This window comes from Dermacentor andersoni, chromosome 5 (assembly GCF_023375885.2).
Source record: "Dermacentor andersoni chromosome 5, qqDerAnde1_hic_scaffold, whole genome shotgun sequence".
Classification (NCBI taxonomy): domain Eukaryota; kingdom Metazoa; phylum Arthropoda; class Arachnida; order Ixodida; family Ixodidae; genus Dermacentor; species Dermacentor andersoni.
The window spans coordinates 144,680,207-144,706,727 of record NC_092818.1 but is presented as its reverse complement, the minus strand read 5'-3'; the positions used below and the strand labels follow the sequence as shown (position 1 = coordinate 144,706,727).

Here is a 26,521-nt window from a genome sequence, read left to right as displayed (position 1 = left end):
GCGGTCACTACCTGTCCTAAGTAGATGTATTCCCTTACCACTTCTAGTGCCTCGCTACCTATCGTAAGCTGCTCTTCTCTTCCGAGACTGCTAAACATTACTTTAGTTTTCTGCAGATTAATTTTTAGACCTGCTTCGCCTCTCCAGGTCAGTGAGCATACATTGCAATTGGTCCCCTGAGTTACTAAGCAAGGCAATATCATCAGCGAATCGCAAGTTCCTAAGGTATTCTCCATTAACTTTTATCCCCAATTCTTCCCAATCCAGGTCTCTGAATACCTCCTGTAAACACGTTGTGAATAGCATTGGAGAAATTGTATCTACCTGCCTGACGCCTTTCTTTATTGGCATTTTGTTGCTTTTTTTATGGAGGACTACGGTGGCTGTGGAGCCGCTATAGATATATTTCAGTATTTTTACATACGGCTCGTCTACACCCTGATTCCGTAATGCCTCCATGACTGCTGAGGTTTCGACAACCCGCCGTGGTTGCTCCTAGACTTTGGGGAAACCACTTTCTTACGTGGTTATCGTGTATACGCATCCCTTCCTCCTGTCCTCTTTATCATCATTCATCGTTCTTTTCTTTTCCCTTTTCCTTTTTTCCCTGTGCGGAGTAGCAGGCCAGATCTTACAAGCCCAGGCCGACCTCTTTGCCTTTTCTTTAATGAATTTTCTCCTCTGCACAAGGCTTGCCAAATATGTGCTACCTCGCGCAAAAGAAGGATACCTCAGGAGAAAATCTGGGCCTGTATTCATAAAAATTTCTCTCGCGTAAGTTCGGGCACCCGTCAATGATACAGCGACCGGCGGGATGACAAGACACCTCGCCGTGGCGAGGGGCAATCACAAACGGCACTACGTGCAAAAGACAGAGCAAGAATAAACGTCCATTAGTAGCCCCAATGTCCGTGCATTGACTCTTTCTCCATTTTCATAGATAAATTCTTCTATGAAGTTGGCCAAAGGTTTTATGAGCCAGTGCTTTGGCACCTCGCTGGGAAGCGATCCACTCTTCCCCAGAGTTAGGGTGCACGGGTGGGGGTACCTTATTGATATGCTATCCTTTCGCGTGTTGCATCGCTGGACATCGCTAGAAAGTGTGCTTGTTATTGGGGTGTGCTCCACATTTGGGCATTTGAGCCTGGAGTCCAAAGAAATAGTACTTGCTCTATTGGGAAACGGCACATAGTGGACATAGTGGAACCAGGCGCCCAGCGTCATAGTGAAATGATGTAGTGGACAGACTGGGTGATGGGAATGGTGTGTTACGGGCGTGCCCGTTGGTGGTCATGGTGGTGGTGGTCATGGTGGTAGTGGGTAAGCGCGCTTGTCGCAATGGTGGGATGCAAGCAAGTTGTAGGAATGCGGGCTGTTAGACATCCTAAATGTAGCTGATGGCCACTCAGTGTAATGCGCTGCTTTTAGACATCGACCTTAATGCCTATTAGGCATGTCGACGTGTTCTGCATTAACCTTATTATACGCGCTCACACCTAATACTATGACTTCGAGTCAGAGGATCACTTCTGATCAACGCCTTTGAGAATCAAACCTTTCTGGTAACGGGCAGCACATGATGGCACCGGAATTAAGCTTGCATCTGACAGTTATTATGTAGTTAGTACTTGTTATGCAATATAGCAACCGGTGTGAAGCAAGATAGCGTGTATACAAAAAGTCAAGGAACATGGGCATGCATCTCCACGAAAGAACTGCAACATGCACTTTACGTATAGCATTACATCAGACCAAATAGGCACATAGTATATGCAATACTTCTGAAGATGTGACACTTCTGCTTTGTTATCAATTTATTTGCCGCACTCTCGCGGCCACAGGTCAGCTTTACTGTTTGGTTGCCACATTGCAGACCCATTTCCTGTGAGACCCTACCTCAGTGAAGAGAGTCAAATATCTGCGGCAGGCTGCCGCTAGGTGATCTTGGGGTGGCTCTGCTGTTCGAGTCGCGTCAACACAGGCAGTCTGAAAAATAGTGAAGAAAATGAATCTCTCTCAGTTCCACACACTGATAATTTAGTGCGTTATGTACATAATCGAGTGGTAGGTGGGTGTGTATCTATTAAGCATCACCTGAAAACTACAATGCAGCTTTCTGGTGTAACGGTTTGTGATTTCCTCACGATTACCTCTTGGCGCTTGATTGTTATCCTAACAAGAGAATTCTCGCGAATACGGGCCCTGACGGCCAACGGTTCCCTAACACTCCTTGACGCTGTTTTCTGTTGCCTCACCCGCAGTCGACCAGGAGGTGCGGCGGACGTGCACCGAGCGGCTGCAGATCAACATGTTTCTAGTGGACCACGTGTGCATGTACGAATCCGGCGGCGGCGGCCACATGTGTTTCTGTGAGAGTGACGCCTGCAACTCGGCCCCGACGCCCACCAACAGGGCGGCATCCTCACTCGTGCTGCTGCTGCTGCTGCTGTTGCTGGCGGCCGTGCAGAGGCTGATGACGTCTGCCGCACCGCCGCCCTTCGTCTCACCTTCCACGTCGACCGCGGAGGTCCCTGCGAGGCTGAGGACTTCCTAGGCCTCGCTGTGTCGACTGGTCCTCGCTGCACGAGGTGATAACCGGCCACAACCACCACCACCACCACCGCCGTACCAGCGCGGAGTCGAGTATGAGAGAGAGAGTGAGAGTGACAGAGGTGGCTTGCACCGTCCACTATTGTTGTAGACGCCTGGGACAGCCTCGCGCCAGTGTGTACGCACATGTTTAGGCATGCGCTGACTTGAGGGCTGGCACGGTGAAACTTCGGGCCCCGGTCTGCAGGTTCAGCGCGGCCTTGGTGTGTGTCACCTGAGCACCAGCCTGGCCACGTGGCTACGGCCACGTGCGCAGGCGCGACGGCAGCAACTTCAAGCCGACTACGTCCAGTCAGATATGCGTTGCGACAAGTACCAGATGTCGTTCTAACTTATCCAATGCGAGGTGTTTTCGCCGAGAGCCTTGGAGCGGCGAGGTAGCTGATCAAACTCGGAGCGTTGTAATCTTTCTCCTGTTCTTACTTTTCGCTCGGAAATGTCTGAACCAGATGAGATTTGCTGATTGATACTTTGCTACTTTGAAGAGCGTAACAGTGTTTCCCACATCGAGGGCTCATTGAGACGTGCACGCGAAATTCTAAAAAAAAAAAAAGTTTCCTGTCCTTCGTCGTCGCGAACTGCGGGGAAATGATTAGCGATTTTTCGCACTGAAAAAAAAAAGAAATAAAATAAAGCCCCGTGGTTTGTATACGCCACGAGAAGCAAATGCGTAGAGCAGTGCGACAAGTATTTTCTAGCATCTCCGCAGAAACGTAAAAAGGATGCCGCTGTCATACCCTCAGGCATTATTTTGTGGATTTACAAAAAGGGGACAAAAACTATATGGTGCTGCCATGTTTATCAAACAGTGACACTTCCTTCTGCGGCATGCCCGCTGATGTGATGCGAGTAAGTCTAAGCGTGATACACCGTTACGCTCTTGTATATTTCGATGTTTATTCGGGATGCAACACAAGTGACTACTCTTGCGGATAATTTTCAGTTTTATCGATTATAATAAGCGGAGAGTGATTTAAGGCTTGTTTCTGAATTGGTGTACGACCTAGGTCCACCGCTCCAGTCAGTAACGGAATGATTTCAAAGTTTTCCCCAAATTTAGATTATATGTTATGACAGTATAGATTCATGATTGACCTTTATAAGTGGAATTAGTTCCTTCGTTTCCTGTCACGTGATCGTCGGAAAAGTCGCCGATATATATATATATATATATATATATATATATATATATATATATATATATATATATATATATATATATATATATATATATATATATATATATATATATATATATATATATATATCTTGGCTGTAGGATGCGAATGATAGTCGTTTTCTTGCGGGAACTCCGTTCGATAATGTACGAGAACACACACAGAAAGAATGTTTCTTTGATGTAGCTGGCTATATCTAAAAGGTACATAGATGAATTAATCGCGTACCAATGGTTAAAAAAAACACGTGAAGATAAAGTTGAAATACAGCAGTAATATATTCACGCGGACTAGCTAATCGACAATGTTTTTTGTCTTGTATAGCCATCCTAAACTTATCTTTCGTGTTTGCTTTTACAAATTTCCGGAATAGCTGTTCATTTAACAATACCTATTCTGAGATCAAAAAGGGGAGAAAAGAAGAAAAAAAAACAGAGTGATGTTAAATTACGTCAGCTAATTGCAATCGTGACAGCATGCAAAATTACTTTTTTCTTTTTTTATATAGAAATAAGCTTGTGGTTACCGCTGAAACAAGCTGTACCACCTAGGAAACACGTTGCCAGCGCCGCTAGAACACGCTCTCAAATACCAAGATACCTTTTTTTTCTCTAAGCTTGGAATAGAGAAATGGACCGCTGCTCTCAATACTCCTTGCTGGGCCATGTTATATACCTTTTAAACGCCATACCCTGCTCTAGTTCGGAATTTCAACTAACTTGAAAAATGTAGCGTTGTAACCAATAGGTTGTATCTGGCTATACCCGTAAGAGGGTGGGGGCCTCGTTGTACATGTTAGCCCACATCGCGCGGCTTATTCATTCCAGGAAATGCCACCAGGGCGCGCCACAAATGAAATCTATACTTCAGATAGCGCCGTCACAGATGAAGTTACGACAGATGCTGCAGGATACGCTATTTAAACGCAGGCCAACTTACCGATAAAACTATACCGCTACCTGGCCCTGATACTCATCTGGCCCCCGCCTTGTGCTGTACCGCCACCCGCGCCTCCGTCGGAAAAATGAATTTACGCGAAGTGAGTTTGTTGTGCTGATGTCCTCATCAAAGAGTACGTCCATATTTACCCCGAGGCACCGGTTAAGTGGACCGGCCACTTTATTGTAGTCGTCATCGTAATTGGCCTCGTCGGCATTCTGTTCGTTTTGTGGGCCCTTCGCGTTTCGCGGCATAGCTCATTCAGTCAGCCAGTCGATGCTGAAGTGGCCTGAATCCTTGTTTTACAGGAAATACGGAACGGCGTCCGATGTCTTGCCAGAGGATCGCTGTCAATATGTAATCTGTATGGAGCGCTGTCTGACCATTAGCGATGATGGCCCCTCCACGTTCCGCAGATACCTTTAAGGAAGTTCCATAGAAGGTGATGGAAAATCAGCATAAATTCAGCAGAAAATTGTTCAAGAAGTAAACACCCTACCCCATCTTCATCTGTTGTGTGAAAACTGCGGGTGATAAAACACAACTTAAGCAAAATTTTTAATCTGGATTCTCTGTATAATACCGGGCAATCAAGCAAGAAAAGAAAAACCATTGCAGAAACCTTGTTGGTACTATGTTAAACTTTCCTAGCATTCATTTCATTCGATCTATATTGTTTCCGGACCGATGTATTACAGGGAGAAGTGGATAGTACGGAAAACAATGTTAACTTTTGCAGAGCAGCGCAGATAAACAAATTCGTTAATAAAGGTTTCATCTGAATGCGTTGGCATCGCCGACAGAAACGTTGGAAGCGGGGAGGTGTTTCCAGCCCGTGCTTGTTGTGGGAATATCATTGTAGGACTCAATGGACTATCGTCCGTGAATCCCTTGAAGCTTGGCGTCAAGGCTTCGCGAGGTTAGAACGAACTCACTTGGCAGAAACGGCTCTCGCATAGCTTAGCGCGACGGCGGCGTTTGGCGGTCCAGTATCACTTGTGAAGAGTGTAAGTGATGAGTTGCGTGCGCCTAAGTGGCGTCGGTCGTGTAGGTTGCTCGTCTATAAATACCATTATATTCCAAGGGATCGTGAAGGCCTTGCCATAGTCTGCGGTTCATCACGGCGATGCTGTTCGATATGTCGGCTGTTCACTTCGCGCTCACCGCAGTCTCGATTGTCGCACGTCGTGTGCTATATATATATAAAAAGAAATGAGGTTGTTACGAAACGGCAGTGTGGCGCGCAATAGTTTTTCTGGCTTTAGCAATGAGCAGGATTCGTATCGCGTGAGGCGATTTGAGTGACAGCAGTATTCTTACACGTCGCATTGTTGGGCACATCAGCAATGGAAAGGCTCCCAGGCTGGGCAATATGCCCACAGAAACAATGTTATCGCGTTAATTGTTACCTCTTGCAAGAGATCAAGACGGTTTTCGAGTTTCCCGGTATGGTTCCCATGTGTAAAAATAAATGATATGTTCACGGAGGCAGCGACCTTGAACCAGCGTATAGCCTAGTTTTATCGTGTAATTATTTTTCTTCAAGTTTTGCCTCACTGATTGTTACTAGACATTGGTGTTCTTGCCATTCTTTAGCAAAAGCTTTAGTAACATATGCGCCCGGGTATACTTTACTATTTACGCTCAACTTCCGTATTACTGCGCTCTTGCAGTGAATAGTCGAAGCTGTACGAGTGCTAGGCTTCATAAAAGCTTGCTACGCATATGTCTAACTGCCTCCCCCGAAAGACAGAGTTGTACAAAAGGTAGGCATCGTACGAAAGTTATAAAATATAAGGTAGGTGTAGGAAATTGCTCAGGATAGAAAAGCTTGGTGCTCCTTTTCGACGGCATTCTGATGAGAGTGAGGAAATGCGTGTGATATCAAAAGTTTTAGCCAGAGTCGTATGGGTTTGTAATCTTCATCTGTGGTTGTGCAATATGATAGTGCGAGAGCTATTCGCGTAGCCAATCGAAAGGCGATCCCGTGGATTTCGGCTTCCCAGATAAATAAACGTGCACAGAGCCTTGACCCGTGGGCTTGGTGACAGCTTTATGAGGTGACAACTTGGTGTTAACGAAGAGACATTCCGCTCACGCTATAGCAAATATTATCGCACTCCAGTTTGTCTATTAAGAATATTTGCGGAGAGAAAACACATTTATGGTTGGTGCGCTCGGAGAGTGCTGATTTGCCTTTTTAGACGCGAAGGCAATTTAAAGCTTACAGACGCTCACAAAAGAAGAAAATATATAAAAAAATACCTGCTCAGACTGGCCATTTGCGTGATTCTTTAAACGCAAAATGGTTTGGCCCCACGAACAGTGAATACGCAGTCAGAAGGGCGCACATTACGTCAGCAATTAGACGAATTATCTACTTTTCCACGCTACGCTCAGTATTTCAACGTAATACCCATTCTATCACTTCATGTATTTTGAGGCGTAGGCCAAGTACTCATCTCTTCAAGATATTAAGGTCCTTGACAAGCCGACGTAGCGAAGATGGAAAGAAGTTTACCTGTAGGAAAGCAGTGTTACTCTGCGACCAAATACATATCAGAGCAGCTCGTTCAGGACTACAAAATAAGTCCGAAGAGAACATCATGCCGAAGTTCAAGTCGTCTAAGAATTGAATACGGCCGGCGTTCGCGAGCCACTGTCATTCACAGTGATATGCAAGATATTAAAAGGCCTTCTTTCGCAGCAGCTACGCGATAAGGCATTGTCAAATATAGCACCGTTGGAGTCTAAGTCTGGTGAAAATGCAAGCTACGGAATGACTACATTCCAGTGTCTTATGCAAAAATCAATACGGACGCACGAACTGCCCATTAATTTCGCGCAATACGCTGACTTTTGATGCCTCGACCGTTATCGCTTTCTGTACAGCCCGTGTCTTTTTCCATTCGATTAGAACCATGCCAAAAATAAGAATAATTTGACTTGCAAGTTTACTGCTGCAAATTTAAGGATTTAACATCGACATTGGCGACTTCATCAGTGTCAATGAGCTAGCCCTAAAAAGTACACAGACAAAAGTAGGGCGTCGTACGGAGCATTGCCGCACGAGAGCTTCGATGTTTAGTTAAAGAGAAAGGTGTTGTTGACTAAGAAGTAAACATTGCCGTAAAAGAAATAAAGAAACAAAACACAGTGATGTTAACGTTGTTTCGCTGGAAAGAAGCGACTGGTAGCAAAGTCTATCGACAGGCGCCTCTTGCTTCATTCGTTACATGCAAAGTATCTTCTTACTTTTGAGAACGACTGCACACTTTAAATGGCGGTCTCGCTGTGTGGTAGTCGCGATAATAGCAGACGTGTCGGCATAAATACCATCCCCACTCTTGCACTCTGTGAAATGACTATGACATATGAAACATAATATTTCTGTGACACCAAATTTCGGAGGCTATTTCCTTCAGAAGCAATAAGAAAAAGGCGAAAACGTGAGGTCCACGTGTCAAGACAGCGTGGTGACTGCAGTAGACGCAGAATCTGCTGGAGCAGTCGCGTTCGCGTTGGACGCTTTATCTCTTGCAAACAAGCAGAATCGAGGTTACATCCATCTTTTTCGTACAAGAAGAAGGGGGGGAAAACGCTCACAGTTAAACGTCTTAACGCAGTGCCACCTAATCGAACATTCGTGTTCGCGTCCGACGATATAGTTCGTTTCCGAATAAAACGGCGGACTGATGCTTAGGCATTGGCACTTGTGTGCTGCCGTGCTAACCCGGACATTGTCGAATTCCGCCATGTTTGTCCAATTCGCCATCTTGTCAGGTCTGATTGGCCCAGAGGGCTGATACGGCCTCTCTGGTTGGCTTAAAATGCCGTCACTGCAGAATTTGACAATGCGGCGAAATTGGAGTGTTCTGAAAGCACTTCTGGATTGCATACAGCTTTTCCATCGGCGACAGTGGTATCAAATCAGCGACGCACACTGTGCATATGTACAGCGTGTACATATGTACACACACAGGAAAGCCTCTTAGCCTACGCGGTCACCAGCCGGCATGCTAGGGGCTTCATTGGATATAGAACGCGCCGTGTGCAGCGCTCTGTAAAAGGGTGGGCGGCAAGTTAATTGTTATTATGCAGTTGCCTGTCATACATACAGAGGAGGTCGTTTGCTTTGTTTTCATTCTTCTTCGGATGTGTACATACATTAGGGTGCTATGGCCATGCCTTATAGTCAATCAGGTAGCGTACTCGTAGGGTGTTCTCATTCTCCTGTAAAGAAATCAAGGTCGACGATACTATACACATTTGTACATACATTTGTTTTGTTTTGTTTGTTTCTTTCTTCAGCGAGGTTATACTAACCATAGTCACCACTTCACTCGTTTCAGCTGCATCGAGTGCAGTCGTCGCGGCGTCCGCATCGTCGTCGTGGTCATGCGCGGCTTCACCGCTTCACTTTCGTCTCCACCCTTGCCTACCCTCCCCGAAGTCACTTCTAGAGAGGCGACTTTCTTTCGTCCGTGGCTGTATGCGTTGACTCTGCTCCATTTCAATCGTTACTACCGCATTTTCACATTTGCATTGTTCTTATTGTTTTTGTTGTTGTTTTCGTGTTTCTCTGGAACGCGGGCAACATGTTCCCACCAGAGCGGTAGCACCGTTACCGGGCAAACACGTAACCCTCCTCAACGATTGAGTAATGTTCACATAGTACAAACTCTGCTCAAGTCAAATGCGTTTCGTTGACGAGGCTCCATCTGTACGTTTCTGTGCAGATGCTAGGGTCCCGAAATACAGCTCGCTTTCGTATGGGAGAAGAAAAAGCACGCCGTGAACCGTACCATGTAACATAGCCATGCCATCGCACCAATGAAATGCGTTCCTGGTGTGCACACATACACAACTTCGCATTGGGCGCAATGTTAGCTGACGCAGACACGCATGTTACTGCACTGTCTCGGATGGGAGACAGCAGCGGGTGGATGTCCTCTGCAAAGGCCGAACTTGTTTGGTTTCGACCGAAATGCCTTTCCCTATAGCATGGACAGATCCCGTGCGAGCAATATGACGCGTCCTCCCAGTCTATGAAACCATATCGACGAGTTGCTCGAGAACAAACTCTTGCCGATCTTCCGCGTCTGGGCACCGATCGACTTGACGACAGAGACGCCATAGGGCTCGCAGATCGATCGGCTTGTCTCTGTCGACGGACACGAAATTGAAATTGAAACCCCGTTTGCACGTGACCACTTCACGTTGCTTGTTCCTACGTTACCTAGCTTTGTCCTTCTTTTAGGTAGCCATACCACCGCTAAATTGGACACGTTGAATTAAATTGCTGCTTAGAAGTCCAAAACCGTTACGAACCAAACTGAGTATCAATATCACATGGCATCCCAATGATCCGCCTCTGGTCTAACGACCTATAGGGCACTTTGTGGCAACAAAAGCATACGTGAATTTCGCTGCATCTAGCGCAGTCTCATCGGCCCTTTTAACAATGCACGTTTTGTGGCTTGCGCAAATATGCTCCCGAGTCTGTCAAACTTACGGTTACTGGCCTGACATGGCGACCAGAACGCTGAGCATCATCGCAGCCGACAGGGCTCCAGCGTTAATTCATCCGTACGTTTCGTGGCTTCCACTTTCTTCTAGTGTCGCCCCATGGGGTACAGAACATCAAAACTGGATCGTCTACAGTGAGCAGTCTCTAGCTAGAGATATCAAGTACTTAACTTTTAGTGGTGTTAGAGGCTACCCGCTTCTCGACGGGCGTTCATATAATTTGCCGAGATTCACTGTCATACGATTGACAGGCGGCTTGGGATAGTCCATCGTATACTTGATCCACCGTGAACGCTTGTCGAAGTACGCCGATCTTGAGCGCAGTCGAAAAAAAAAAAGGCTGTCCTGGAAGAAATCGTTAATTTTCGTATGATAACGGCGCCGTCAGCAAACAAGGCATGCTGATGACGACCTGGTACAGTCTGCTGTCAAAGGCGACAGTGGCGATACATGGTGTAACGGGCGTGTCTATCCATTAAATCGGTAGCGAGCTGTATTACTATGAGGCTCTCACCACTAAATATTGCAGGCTGTGATGCCTATAGTGCAGTTCATTTGGTGCCTACGTTTGCGTTAGTTCCCTCCCTGCCATCTTCGCTGCTATTACATGTATAACACGTGCGCGCTCCCAAGCACACGTCAGGAGTCGAAGTCAGTCCTTCCATGTAAACGATGACTGTAGCCATCTCGTCGTCGCGGCCACTTCATTACCGCCGTTCAACGAGCTGCACTAGGCGCGCGCAGTTCGTTATGCTCGACGGAAAAGAATAATAAAAAAAAAGCAGGAAACAACTATAACGTCCTGGAACGACGCGAAGCCGGCGACAGGCCTGTCGATCGAACGCCTCCAACTCGTCCAAATGGATTTACCTTTTTAATATTCTCTGGCAGGAAAAAAAAATATACCACACTCACTCTTTTTACATAATATCCCTCTATACTGTGTAGAGGCCGTATAGGCCAATTCGTAGTCTTTAGAGATGCTGGAGGTTTGCATTTTGCAACCGTAGAAACGTAAAGTTGTCGTCCGTGCTTTCGGCGCTACATTTGATACTTCCCTCTTTTATGACAAAGAACTTATGACGAAATTATGATGTATGGTGGGGGGGTGGAGGGGGGAGGAGGAGGGGGGCGCACTTGCAAAAGGCGTATGCTTTAGCCAGTTGGCTGCATACGTGCTATACCGAAGCTAATATTAAATGCTAGTTGAAGTTAATCTTGTCTTTTCCTAGACTGCAATGCATTTAGTGACTTGATACAAACTTGTGCTGAAACTATAATAACATTTGTTCCGAAAAAGAAAAGAAAAAAAAGTTAACCTTTTCGATTTCATACTAAATGAACCGTACGCCGTAAGCATAGCATTATGCATACATATATATATGACTGGCTCACATATGCCCGGTATTTATTAGAGAGATCTAACGCAGCGAAGGCGTACCAGCGAAGGGGAGGTTCACCGAAGTACCGGAAGGCACATCCGCCGGCAACAGCACCTGTTGGCATCGACATCTTGTGACAGCGCCAGAAAGGCCTCCATCTCAACACAACAAAGAATACAAAGCACCTTCCTGATGGCTATACCGATGCATCAACGGCAGTAGATGAATTAAATATGGTTGGTCACTGCAGTAAAAATTATGCACGCTTTGGCTGAACAGGGCTCCACAAGATGTCACTCCAAGCGCTGCTTCTGGCGTCTACGTCATTCGGTATACTCTAGCCTACGTCTGCGGCAGTATCTCTCGACCCATTTTAAACCAATTATTCGTTATTTTTCAGCCAGTGTTCTGATAGAGCTGTGAGTACGCTCGGGAGCACAGCTTAATCATAGGCATGCTCTGATCTTATCTAACTAATGGCGGCTACAGCGGTGCTGTTCGGGAAGCGGAACAAGCGCAGCGGCTGCCTTGCACTCTATAATAGGACGCCAACAAATGCTAACTGTATTCTAGGGTGGCGTAGAATCCGCTAGGGACGAAGTGTTGAACGCATTATAGGAATTATAGTATAATATATATGAAAGATTGCGAACTCGACGCGAAAGCTGCACCGCCCTTCGAACTCGGTTGTGTTTTTTCGACGCGCATACCATTTCTTGGCCTGCTACTGTTCACCAGAGCTTCAATAATCGCGAACTCGTTAGCATGTAGACAGGAGCGTGTGTGTGTATGTGTGTGTGCGCGCGCGCAATTGAAAGTGAGTCAGGTTATACAGTACACGTTGTCCTAATAGTCTTTCAAATCAAATATTCCACCTCTCGAATAAAGCAGCGCAACGAGCTTCTTTATTATTTATTTATTTGTTTATTTATTTTTAGCATTTCATTCGCCATGCATGCACACTCGACGAGGTTGCGCACGTTACATTGGCACAACGTCTTTAGTGAGACGCCTCCTCGGAGCCGGCAAGGTTTAAGCACTCTCCCGCGTTAAAAGAAAAAAAAAAAACTCAGAAAAGAAATATAGCCTTCGAGAGCTAATACTGATTCTATAGCAGTCATTGCCAAGTTCTCACGAGATCTCAAGAAAACAGAGCAATAATCACAACCGGCGCGAAATAAGTTTTACGGCTGCGCTCTCTCGCTTTGTGAAATCAGGCGTCGAGCGCACCCAAGAGCTGTATGTATAATACACCCGGTTCTCGGTTAAACTTCTGCGGCACAACATCGTAGTAATTCGTCTGCATCGGGCAACGCTTTTCCTTGTATGCATATGTATAGTGTTCACGGAATCATGTGATACATTGGTTGACTGTCTCTGTGAGTTTACGTAGATGCAGTGACTCCTAATGCGGGCAAGAACAAGGGGCGGTTACGAAGTGTGTACAGACTGTGTAGACTCATCGATACGCGACAGTCTGTCTGCGCGGATTTCAGCGCATACGCGTTTCGGCAATGTTTGTTTGCTTTTCTTTCTACAGTGTGCTTGAAAGTATTATCTGCTGAGACGCATCTTGTCCATTCAAAGCCGGGATATATTGTATGTTTGGTCCGTTTCATGCGCGCCCCCGGAAAATTCGTTTTCCGCGGGATTCCCTCGGTGTACTGTACCTTGTGCGAGCAAGTTTTCGTGACGCAAAGATGAACATTATATGTATTTTTCTTATTTTTCTTGCGCGTTCGGATTATGTAAACTTGGTCTGCCTGTTCCAGCTGCACAAAGAAAGCTTTGTTGAAACTTGCAAGAAACAGTTCGAGAACGGGAAGAAGGAAATAAGTAGGTAAGAATATTATGGAGTTCGGCGGGTCGATCCAGACACAACAGAAAAGAAAAGTGCACATTTCACAACAAAAGAGATGCGTGTTTACCGCGCAGACACCCTATACCGCGCGCTAGTTCAGCGTTCCGTCATCCTGTCAGGCAGTGAATTCAACTCTCGTTGAATGCCGTATATTCGTACGCCGATAACCGCATTTTATTTCGGCGACAGCGTTGAACGAATTGAACGAACGTTCGCAAACAGTGTGTGTGGATCTTGGTAAAGCGTATGACGTTCTCGCAGTTCGTAGAGCGTAAATATCCGCGTCCTCTTTTTTTTTTTTTTACTTCTTTCTTGCTTTTCAACTCTTCTCATGTATTACGTCTCTGACGCATCTTTGCAAGACGTGTATCACCGATCTTCCTTTGTCTGGCGGGTTCTCTTTATTTCTTTTTCTGAAGGGGGCTAGGGGTAGGAGGCGAAATGTCACGTCTTGAAATTGTGCGCTCGGTTTCCCCACAACATAACGTACTGCTTTGGAAGCGATGCGTTCGTCCACCATTCTATGCCGTGGCTTGCAGAACAAAATGTTTACGTCAGCGACTTTAAGAAGCCCTGGAGCATGTCTTGTCGGTTTCGCAGGTTTTGTTTTTATATTATAAATTTATTTCCTTTTAAGCTATCTTCTCATTTCCTATTGCGATTGTCAGTGCGCACGACGCTGAAGTGGCCGGCACAATGAACGGCTCCTGTACGCAGCAGGAAGCCTCTTCTCTATAAGCGTGACATCATCAGGGAAGGTTCACTCTGCCGCCGGAAACCGAGCTGTGCAGTAAAGACGACCGCACGAGACGTCGCTCGCGTTCTTTACTGGTCAGCAGTGGAGATAAGCAAGAAATGTTTGAAGCACTAGTGAAAAAAAAAAAAAAAGAAAATCAATGGAGTCGGGGTTGTTACAGGTATAGGTAACTGTACAATACAGAAATGGAGGTTCTGATGAAGAGGCAAAAATCCGAGGAGAGATAGGCTAAATGCTAGACTGCAATTGATGTATAATTATACCTGATTAGCTCAAGCAGGCTATAGGCGACTATTTGTCGTCGCCCCGTTTCATAGGGGATGCCAATAAAAATCATTATCATTGTAATCATCATCATTGAAACCTGTCGGCTCTTGGGCTTAGAACGCGACGTCACAGCTGAACGCGCGAAGGCCTTCTGGTGTCCCCGTTCACCCTTCTCACGTTTTCCTTTCGGTCTACATGAACGCCGTGCGGACGTGCGGGTGAGGATTCCCTCGAGAGAGAAAGAGAGAGAAAAAATGATGGCTTGGCGGCGTCGAAGTGACCCAAGGTTTATATCGACAGATGCCTGTTGTTGGTCATATAGACCACGGAGGAAAAAAAAAAAAAAGAAGCTAGGAGGGAGCATGACTTCAGGCGTGTAGCCCCAGCGAGACAACCTCCTCTGACACCGCCCCTCCCACCCTTCGAGGCCCACCTGCGCGTTGGCTTTTGGGAAATAGGCCCTCCATGGCTGCCGGAACTCTCGAGGCACATTGTCTGGCTTGTGGCAGCCTTAAGTGACGGACTTATCACAGTCGGCCCTCGCCACCTACCCTTTCCCATACTCTCCGTGCGCTCGACGGCTGAAGATCACCGCCTGCCGGTCAACTGGTGAGGGCCTATTTCCCGTGGGCCTTTCCTTTGTATATTTATGACCAGGCGTCAAAACTGTCACGTGGCACTCCCTTCTAGTCTTTTCCTCCGTGATTTAAACGCCCATTTGTACCGTTGTGTTGGTGTCTGGCTTGGTAAACTTCGGATTAGGTGGGATATCCTGAATATGCTCGCCACGATGAGCGGCCTCCGCGCACTCGATATCTGCTTTGATTTTGGGCTCAGTTTGTCCTACACATTCTCTCTCTCTTTCGCAATCCCCTCTCCCGTTTCTTTCTTTTTTTTTCTTAATTTCGCTGACGCCTTTGTAAACACTTCGTTCTTCCGTGTGCAAAAAAATCTACAAATTGAGACTTTTAACGTGAATGACGTCACGGAAGCATGTCCCGACGCATCAGCAGAGTCGAACGATTTAGAAAGACCTAACCATGGCAAAAGGCCAACAAAAATTCTTCAGGATCTTTTAACGATGTGATGTGAGCCTGGTATAACACGTGATACTCTGCTCAATGTGAATTCAGGACCTTTAATTTAAAATTTTGCGCCTATATAGCTGCGAAGCAAGGTAAAAAATATAGGTAGAAAGTCTTACTACCCTAAGATTCAGTTTCTTCTTCTTTTCCTTTTTTTTTTTATCGAGAGTTTGCCCTGTGGCATAAAACGTGTGATTCATGCATGATATGTGCACATGCACGTTTTGTTATGTCCAATGATGGTCAACAGTAATCAGGTCAAGTTTTCACTATTGTCAAATTCAGAGTGTTTTAGGTGTTTTAGAAGCACCGCGTCACATGTGCTGAGCGTTACAACGTTAAAAAAATAAAATAAAGATACGTGTTTGTTATGCATCAACGTGAAATGTTGCATCCTAACCATCAGCGCATGGAGGAAGTGGAAGTTTACTGAAAGCATGAAGACCGCGGCTTTGCCTGGAATACCAAGTGCTTCTTTGTCCCACTGTCCTTATAGCTCTCACTAAGCTGTGAAGTTTCATCGACGCCGACAGATTACCGCGATAGCCGCGGTTTGTGTTGTGATGCGGGCATTGTGAAAATTCTTTTGCGTGGACACTGTCGCTGAGTTCTCGACAATGATGCAAGTCATGTGAAGGGAAGAACTTGCTGGCGAACCTTGGGGGAGGGGGAAGAAAGCGAGAAGAAGAGTGCACGTTTTTTTCGCCGTTTATTTATCTATAGATATATACATACATATATATATATACAGTTCAAACCATAGGAGTCTTCTATAGACGAAAGCGCAGAATAGTTGGAACGAGTTTGCAAGTTCTTTCCGTGTGATCGACTTTCACCCATAATTCAGCGTCTTTTCATACATTCTCTCGTTCAGCGAGCGGTTGTTACAGCTCTGTCTTAAGACTTGTTAAGCCTTTTTCGAAATAAAAGGAAAAGAAAGAACAATAATTTTAATCTGTGTGTGGTGGTCTCGCAGTCTCAGTCTCTGTGGAATCGATGCAGCTGGCTTTTCAAGGTGAGTCTCATATATACGCTGCCGCGCAACACAGCCTGGCCTGCCAATGTCTGTGGCTTAAGGCTTAAGAGGAAGCTTTAATTTGAATAAATAAATTTAGCACATGGTCAACTTCGATTTCTCTATGCACATGCACTAAAGCGCCGAAAAAAAATACTCCCATTAAACAAGGGCCGTTCCGATTCGAATTAGATTAGACTTATAGGGATGCGAGCTGCTGCCGCGACGGCGCTAGCATAAACTTGTGTCGCCACCTGTCGTCGTCTGCAGAAAGCAGCGTTTCAGGGATGGTAGTCGCCTGTTCCAGAAGCGGGCAAGACGTGGCAGCCCTCCCTGAAACGCTGCTTTCTGCAGATGACAGCAGGTGGCAACACAAGTCTGGGCCAGGGCACGCTTTTCAGACGCCATTTTTCCCATAGACGAAATCATTTTTCCATTTTTGTCTAAAAAACAGGCAACTAATCGTGCCAAGTGTTAAACTAAACGAAGTCGACGCCAAAATGCGATCGCTCTACAACATTTGAGCAAGAACAGTGGAGCGGTGAGCGCAAAATCTTTTTTTGAACACGCTCAGCCAAATATTCAGGACCCTGTATTGACAACAGACGGGAATTCTGCAATGTTTACAACTTCAATATGAACTAACTGATTGTTACAAGTAAGTGGAAACTCGGCGTAATTATAGAGTCATCTTAGCGGCCAATGTCAGTATAATTTTTTTCCACGATAGCCACATTGGACTGAGCACTCGCGAGGAACTGGAGACGAAAACGCAGGTGGCGTCTGACACGGACGCCGGAGGACAAGACTCGAGTGTTGTGTCGGCACACGGACACAATCCTGGGGGAACTTCGCTGTAAGATAACACGGCTTGGAGTAGCTCACCTATGTACAGGCAGTGATAGCAGAGATGAAGAATGTCCGACGATTAACGATAATCCCTAGTGCGAAATTTGAGCGCAGCTTTCACTTGGCGATATAGTGAGGCAAAGAATGAGAGACCGAAAGTCCGGCACCGACTGGCAGTGGGCCAGTGCCCTGAGCGCATTCGCAAAGGGAACGCTGGCATGATGATGATGATGATGATGATGATGATGATGATGATGAAGCCTCAAATAATGGCACAAATGAGGAGCGGCATCGGAACCAGCTGTGGAGGAAAACGACGACGAACGCGTAAGCAATCGCACGAGCGCGGTTACGCCGAGGGACGCCGACGCTCAACCCAGGAACGGGCGCCTAAGAGCTGCGCCATAAATGATAGAATTGGTTGATTGCATTAGAAGCGACATTAATGGGTTCAAGAAATCAGGCCAGGTGGTATTAGTGGGAGATATGAGTGGCGCACATGAAGAATTTAGACGGATATATACTGATTACAACGGCTATCTATAGTGCTGTATCTGTGCGATGAAAATCTTATGGTAGTTAACAAGGAGTAAAAGTGTCACGGATAGGTAACGTGGCAATAAAGAAACAGGCAGTCATGTATCGACTATACGCCTTAGTCTCAGGAACGGTCTACAATGAACTAGAGCAGATGATGATACATGAGCATGAAAAAAATAGCCCGGGTAGCGATCATAAACGTTCAACCTCAAAATTCGGGAGATATACTAACGCAAAACACGAACCATTAGTAACGGAATTCCTAAAAATGAATGAAAAGGTCGCAATAACAAAACTAAAAAAGACACACAGAGAAGAAAATGGAGGCAGTTCCTGCAATAGTCTGGGAATATAAGGAACTGGTAGACGTTATGCAGGAGGTGATAAGACAGACACGGCAAATGAATTGTTGGATTGGAAAGAGGGAACCACATAAGTGTTGGAACAAGAAAATAAAGCAAGCTATTGAAGAGCGTAAGCAGGCGTCTAGGGATAATCTAGAAGCCAAAAAGTTGGGATTACAAGAAGAAGAGGTTCTCCTTAGATGGAACAACTACCGAGAAGAGAAAAGAATGGCTAATCAGCTCGTGAAAGAGAAAATTAAATGCGCAAGTGAACGTCGAGTGCGTGACAATAGCAAATATGAGTCTGACGGCAGAGTCTAGGCAGGAAAGCAAAGAAGACTTCACACGTGCTTTTGTCTGCGTGCCGTAGGGCATGAAATGTTCACTGTTCGGGCTAGGGTTGTGGAAGAGTGAAGGGGGAAGTTGGAGAGCTGGACACAAAGACCTGTCTCGCGGGCCCATTTCTGCCTAGTGACTGCGCACCCTCGCGCGCGCTCGGCGGAAAAGGTAGGTCAGACTGGCTGCCGAACTTTCCAGAAAGAAGTAGAAAAAGATGACTCAGAGACGACGGAGCGCGCGTAACTTCGCCCGCGCTAGGAGTCGCCCCCTCCCCTTCGTTCTTTATTCGTTCTCGGGCTCGGCGTTGACGGGGCCAAATAAAAATCGAGAACCTCCCAGAACACACGATTGTTCCTAGCAAATAGGAAGACGAGACCGGAACGGGAGAAGGAGTGAGTTTGTACGGAGAAGGAGGGAATTTGTACAAGGAACTCTATGCGTATGTGAACGCCTGCTTTGGCGCTAGTAACAGACAGACGCGGCGCGCGTCTATAAAAGGAAGTTGATCGCGGGCTGTGATTCAGCCCCGAGCCGCAGGTTAAGCTTGCATAAGCCTGCCCGCTGAGGAGCTCCCGGGGGACGCACCACTTTTCCCCAGCCACGGACCATCCAGGCAGCGTGCGCCAGTCATCGGGACGGCCACCGTTGGACACCTGCGGTCGCATCGGACTGACGAAGTGCCCGGTGAACAATTAGCATCCATTCATGAGAAAATGCTCGGTCGGAAGCATCAAAGTGGTGCGTCTAAACGAAAGGCGAAGTTAGAAAGAAAAGAGCGTGAAAAGAAGCTACTAAAGATGACAAAGTACCTAGTGAATGCAGCTTCCGCGGAGCAGTATGATCGCTCTACCCAGAGTTCGTGTCAAATTCCCAATAGTACCAACTGTGCTTCTGTGGAGGACTTGCCAACTCCATCACCCCGGTTTCCTGGCAAGAAGCAAGGTCTGACTCATCTTGGTTGTCTGGATCCTGTGAAAACGGTGCAAAGCTCGGTCGTCCATATTTCTGAGCAACCGACGCTAACCGAACCCTGTCCTGTTATTGAGTCAGCAACGTGTATGCTACTCGGCCGGGCCCCTGGCACAGAGCCCCAGGTGGCCGGTCCGCCACGCCCGATTTTTACTACTGCTGATCAACAGGTGCCAAACCTCCCCGATGAGTCTCCTTCTACTGACGACCGCCAGGAAACAACACTCCAAGAACCGACTCACTTGTTTCCTGGTAGTTTGGCTTAAAATAATCATGTTCCCACCCACAAAGTGCGCCTCGAGTGGACGAATGAGACGGCTTCTCCTTGCGGCAACAGAGAAGTACAGACACCCCGCAGCAACAGGTACGTTGCGAGATTCTCCGAAGTGACCCTGCTAAGTGGCCGGACGTTATTACTGTCAGCTTTCATAGTGTATGCCTTGAGAAAGGGCCATTGTATTTTCGAAATCGGGCAGAAAATTTTCCGTCGTCCGAAAGGGTATACAAAACGCAGAAACGCTACATGTCGCCTCATCTTTTCGTGCGAAAGGCTGTAAATGGGGAGGCGCACGAGCGACACTGGTTAATGTACTCGGAGTCCAAAGGTTCCGTTTACTGTTTCATGTGCAAACTATTTTGGATTTCAATCTACCCCAGTGCTTTCACCACGCACCGCATTTCTGATTGGAAAAGAGCAGAAGAAAAGGTTTGCGCACATGAAAATAGCGTCGAGCACCGGAACTACGTGGCAGCATGGCTCGCCCGCTCTAACTCAAGCATCACTATTGACAACTTCCCGCAACTACGCACCAAGCGGGACATCAGGTCATGCCTTGGCTTGGCAGGTTATTACCAAAGATATATCTCGCGTTATTCCGAGATCGCAAGTTCTTTAACAGATGCTCGCAGAAAAACAGAACCACAAACGGTAAAGTGGGATGACGCAAAAGAAAAAGCTTTTGGTATGATGAAGAAAGCACTAACGAGTCAGCCAGTGTTCAACGCGCCCGACTACTCTAAGCCATTCATTCTTCAGTGTGATGCCAGCGACTGGGGTATGGGGGTGGCGCTTTGTCAAAAGAGAGATGACGAAAACGAACACCCTGTACTGTACGCCAGCAGAAAGCTTTCAGTTCGTGAGGAAGCATACAGTGCATCAGAAAAGGAATGCGCCTGCGTAGTATGGGCGGGGCAGAAGCTAGCTTGCTATATCACTGGTTCAAGGTTCACCGTAGAGACTGACCACTGTCCCCTCACATGGCTGCAGTGTATGTCTACGAAGAACGGTTGTCTTTTGCGCTGGAGCTTGGCTGTTCAATAGTACACCTTCGATATTCGCTACAAGAAGGGTAAGCTTAAAGGCAATACCGACGGTCTGAGTCGTTGCCCCTAGTAACGAAAGCCTCATGCTCGCTCGGGTTCCCGTGGCATTTTTTCGTTTGTATTTTTTTTTCATACGTTTTCTTTTTATTATTACGAAGGTTACTATTAGCTGATTTTAGTAACCACGTCTTAACGCTTTCAAGAAATGGCTGTTTTTAGTGTTCAGGGGAGGAGGACGCGTGAAAGGAATGGAAAAGCAGTAGCGGGTTGTCTTTTCTTTTTTTGTAAAGCCTGGTGTATCTTGGGGAAAGGTGGCCTCGTGCTCGCTGCTTTGTGGTTGTGGGTCCTGCACTGTTCTAGGGTGATTGCTTGCCCAAACAGGAGACGAAAGGTTGCGAGGCTAGTTTGCAAGTCCAGTTCACCGGACCGGACCAGGGAGAAAAGGCACAAGAGCGCCACAAGGACCGACCAACGACGCCCAGGAATCTACCAGCTACGAACCAAGGGTTCGTCACCCGTGAGGGAAATTCTGCTACTGAAATGCCGATGCTCCGCCCAGTGGCTGCTGGCCCCTACGCGTCGGGACCTTCCTTCCCCCGCCGGAGATGCTGTTACGGTTGGCGTGTGCCACCGCGGGCAAAAGGGATGCTCGAAAGACCCTGCTCAACCAAAACGGAAGATGAATTCCTAATTTGCTATGGTTGTCTCGTGGGGATGCCGGTCTGGCAGGCGCCCCGCAGTGACGATAGGCCCCTATGTGTGTGCGACCAATGGGAGAACGCTTTCGCGAACCAACGTTGCCTACGATCCCCGACGCACGCACGTGTAGCCGCGAGAGAAGCACGTGCGAACGTCACCTGGGAGAATGGCAACGCCGCCTACGATTCCCCGACGCACGTGTAGCCGCCAGCGGAGAGAAGCACATGCGCACGTCACCTGGGACAGGGATCAGCAGCCCATCCACAACCAGACTCAGTGACTGTCACGTGACGTTGACGTGAGCAAGATCGCGCCTACGATTTTAGAGGGCCTATTTAAGCGGCCCCGCAATGTACTTTCTTTTAGTTCATTCTCTTCTCATCTTTCACCAACCATTGAACAAACAGTGCAAGATTTCGCTCTATAAATCGTCTCGTCCCTGACTGATCGCCATGGTCTACCGGACGCCTGCAGCCCACCGAGAACGCCACGCTGCCCAATAGTAATCCCGGTCGAGCTGCGAGAAACAGGCGACGCAACAGACGTCACCAATATATGCTCGACGTGATGCTCCTACCAACTTCGTCTCAACCTACCACACCAGATACAGGCGCCTTTGTTCAGCGTGCCGAAGCCGCGCGGCACCTTGCACGGCAACGAATTCTATCCCAACAAAGTCAAGATGCTTGTCGATACAACATACGCCATCGAGACGTCACATACAACCCGGGAGATCTCGTGTAGGTTTGGACCCCTATACGTCAATGAGGCCGCTCAGAAAAAAATTATAGCGCCGATACTTTGTACCTTACATAGTTTTGCATCGTCTAAGTCCTGTCAACTACGAAGTTATTCCAGCCGAAACTTCGCGCCACTCCCGTAGACCACGTTCCTCTGACATTGTTCCAGTGGCGTAGCTAGGTCGTAGAATAAAGAACCTACTTCGTCTGGCACCCGGGGCCCATAGGTCTTCTGTCACCCCCCCGCAACCCCCCCCCCCCCCCGGGTGTAGTCGAGGATATCGACAATTTCCGGGTGTCTTCAGACGTATATGACACCCCCCCCCCCCCCCACCTCCCCCACTGGCCCCTTGCACCCGGGGCCCACGCCCCCTCCCCCCCTTCCCGTTGCTACGCCACTGCATTGTTCACGTTGTAAGATTGTCGGACGATCTCGCCTGTTAGAGTTGTCGGACGATCTACGAGCTGTAGGCCGATCTCACCGCTGCCATTCAGATGTAAGATTTGGCAGTCGTAGCTGTAGGAAGGAGCTTGACTCTTCGTCGGGACTTAGGAGAGCAGGATTTATTTACATGTTATTTACAGTTGAACATGAGATACATCGACAGTCTAGCATGACTCCCAAATGAAGCCCGCAAGACGAGCATACAGCAAACAGCTTACGAGCACACAGCTCACGAGTACATTTCTAGCACGACAACGAGCACACAGCTCATGAGTACATTTCGAGCACGACAACGAGCACGCAGCTCACGAGTACATTTCTAGCACGACAACGAGCACTCAGCTCACGAGTACATTGACGAGCACGACAACGAGCACGCACTAGCGGCCGACAATCGCAGCTTATATGCACTCCGCTCGACGTCATTGTAGATGACCCGCCATTTTGGAGGATGCGGGCTCTCGACTTGAAGGAGGATGAGGGCTCACACACACGTACGCACACACATGTTCACGGTCCGAAATCGACATCACACGAATTTCGTAGAACTCGGAGCAGTTCCGGGTAGCGCGCCCGAGTAGCACATTGTCTTGCGTCTTGGTCGGCGCGTGGGAAGGAGCCTTCGTCGGCTTTCCCGCGGCAACTCCCCCACCCGTAGCAGATCATGTCCGCGTTGTCGTGTTGCGCACAAAGCCTGCTTCGTCGAACTCCTTCAGTCACAAAGGCGACGAGGCTAGAGCGTAACGGTGGCGGTTTCAGCACAAAGCCTGCTTCGTCAAACGCATCCTAGCTGAAGCGACTGAGAGTGGAGGATGCGCGCATTGTTCCCGACACAAAGTCGCCTTAGTCACGCCGTGGCTAGAGGTTGGCGGCGGCGTTCCAAGATGAGGTTGCCACCGCTGGCGTAAATGACTGGCAAACTTGCACTGCAGCTGGTCGTTCTTAACGTCACCAGGATAAATTACTACCACTCGCCCTCACTCTCATCCACCAACTTTGTGGTGCGGCCTCTATCGTCGCGTCCGTTGTCTTTCTCATTTCATTTATTTTCTCCTTGTGGCGTTTAACATCTCCCCAACATTTTTTTTTTGTGGGTGGGAGGGACGGGGGACGGGGGGCTAGCTTTCGTCTAGTCGCATGCAGAAGTAATCTCTCTCTCTTTCTTTTTTGAGGGAGGGCTAATGACACGTGCTAGTTACGCTAGAAGCCGAGGATGAAGTGTGTGCGGTAGCTGCTGCAGAAACGAACAGTAAACGGCCGTTCTCTTGGAATTGACTGTTTGCCTTTTCCTCTCGCGACAATATACAGCAGGCGGCTAACAATATACATAGGAGGCTATGCCCATAGAGTTTCTCATGGCTGTGCGTGGGTATGCCAGTAGTATTTATTCGGTGCGCGTTTGTTCGGCGGCCCTGCTGTGGCTCTGCCTGCAGAGCGGGAACACTAAAACCATGCTAAAACCAGCCGCTTACTTTGACGTGCGATCACGTGCAGGGCCACCAGGTTGAATTCAATCGCATTGCGGTATGCTCCCTCCTAACGTTTTCCTTCCTCCATGGTCTCTGCTTTGCAGAAGTCCTAGAAACACGTGTTTTGGCTCTGCGTGCAGTGTGAACGACGCCTGCCCAGTTAGTGCGGCCCAGTTAGTGTGGTCTGTACAGTTGGTGAGGCCGCGCAGTCGTAGAATAAGAAACGCCGGAGACGCCCGCTCTTGAATAGCAGACGACAGCCACCAAAGACCAACCACAGCTCTACACAGCTCATGACAGTGCGCCGCGTGCGGTAGAATACGCAGAATACGTGATGATTACGTGGACCATGGGAGCAGTCACGTGAGTCATCGCGGCGCATGGCGGCGCGCTTGTTGTTTTGGAATGCGGCCAACGCTAGCACGCATGTAGCGTCGGAACGATCGTGTTCATAAGCTTTCCGACGTTCTAAAATAACCTTTGGGACTTATAGAAATGTGATCTGATGAAATTGCAAATTGAAGTGGAGTATAGAGCGTGTCGCGGACTCTCGTGTCTGCTTGTGTGGCAACTAACGCCGGCGTTTTGCCTACGTAGTGCACGTCTCTGAACGGTCTCAACCTCAAGCCTACTAGCTGTCTCAAATTGTAAGTCCAATTTTGGTTAACTGTTTACACTTACGCAGTGCCTGTATATTAATGCATTAGACAAGCACATTTATTAAGGATCTCACCAGGCTACGGCAGCGCTCGATAACATGCTATATTTTAACCCCGCAGGTTATTCTCAGCAAAAGATGGCCGAAGGGAACGTTAACCACCATAGCGCGGAGGGCCACCATAGAATGATAGAAGTTGAGAAAGTTATTGCAGCGCTTGGCCTGTGTTCTGTCGGAGGTTGCTCGGGGGAAGAGATGCACGACACCGTGCAAAACCTCCGTAAAATGATAGAAGCTGAGAAAGTAGAAGCCGTGGCTCAGATAGATAAAGAGCTCTTCCGGTTGCGTGACGAGCTTGTTCGCAAAGTTGAAAGTGCGTACAAGCACAAGCAAAATTTTTTGAGCCGTATAGACGAGCAAATACAGCTCAAGAGACAAGTAATCGACCCTGTTAAGTTCTTCCGGTCTGACGCCGTGCGTTCTCTTCTGACCTTGGAACTGAGATGCGTGGAGGGCTTCAGGTGCGAGTCCTTTGCTTACATCCGCGCCTGTACCGTCTTACCGCAGAGGATGCGCTTCATCGACAATTATGAAAAGCATAAGTACCATGTCGGAAGCAGTGTCATGATGTACTACATGTCTTCCATGGGCTATGACCCTGAGCTTATTCACTATGCCAAAGCTTCCGCTAATCATGAAGGAGGCGACGAAGGGGTAAAGGTATCAAATACCGATCTTCTGAATGGCATGTACCTTTTGGAGTTTGTTGCCGTTAGGGAAGGAACCTATGACGTCCATGTGACACTGTTTGACCAGCACATTAATGGAAGTCCCCACAAAATAACTGTTCAAGGTGCAGTGGCACATAAGGGACCGCATGAACTTGAATCTGCAGACACCGGAACGCAAAACCTAAGCACGGTACCTGGCGGCACTGCTGCAGCAGTGGTTATGGATATTGGCAGTGCCAGTGTGTCAAATGCCACAGGTCAGATGGCCATACCTGTTGTTACAACAGAATTTCAGATGCCAGTTCTTGCTCCTGAAGGGCATTGCAAGGAGCTTGTCACGACAAATACAAATGATCTGCTCAGTGACCTTCAGCAGCCATTTGTAAAAAGCTTATTATCGTCAATGGTAGAACCGAGCCTCTCTGACCCTCCTGGCAAGAGTTCAGAACCACCACCAAAAGACGTTCTCAGCAAGTTCTTCTCACACATTGAGCTCCCTCGTCAACAGACAACTGTAACAAAGCATGAACCATTGAGTGGTCAGAAAAGTGCTTTAAGTGGATCATCACTGGCTTCGTCAAGCTACAGCAGCCTGCATTCTTCCAAACCTCTACAACCTGTCAGTGTCAACATACAATCCGTGGACATCACCAAAGGGAAAAACACTGCCTTAACTGCTTCATCTTGGCCTAATAGCAAGCCTGGTGCAGCAGCTCCACTAACCGGTGAGTTGGAAAGGTTGTCTTGCAAATCAGCTAGAATAGGCATGCCATCTTGCAAAAAAGTGCAGGC

At 47.6% G+C, this 26,521-nt stretch overlaps 2 protein-coding genes across 4 annotated transcripts in view; both read left to right on the top strand.

Annotated features, from left to right (window-relative positions):
- Nucleotides 1-3,019, top strand: part of qvr (glycosylphosphatidylinositol-anchored protein quiver) — a 47,870-nt gene extending 44,851 nt beyond the window's left edge. Inside the window, exon 4 of the mRNA XM_050178838.3 lies at nucleotides 2,262-3,019. Within this exon, the coding sequence (XP_050034795.1) occupies nucleotides 2,262-2,554 (293 nt within the window). The 3' untranslated portion in view covers nucleotides 2,555-3,019. The remainder of the gene's footprint in view (nucleotides 1-2,261) is intronic.
- Nucleotides 3,020-24,684: 21,665 nt separating this feature from the next.
- The window catches only part of LOC126531314 (uncharacterized), a 51,003-nt gene continuing 49,166 nt past the window's right edge, over nucleotides 24,685-26,521 (top strand). The window contains exons 1-2 of one of the 3 annotated variants that reach the window (XM_050178810.3): nucleotides 24,687-24,987; nucleotides 25,120-26,454. In XM_050178810.3, coding sequence (XP_050034767.1) covers nucleotides 25,137-26,454 — 1,318 coding nt within the window. In that variant the 5' untranslated portion in view covers nucleotides 24,687-24,987; nucleotides 25,120-25,136. Of the gene's footprint in view, nucleotides 26,455-26,521 lie in introns of all 3 variants that reach the window. The other 2 variants (XM_055071106.2, XM_055071105.2) reach the window with 2 other exon arrangements.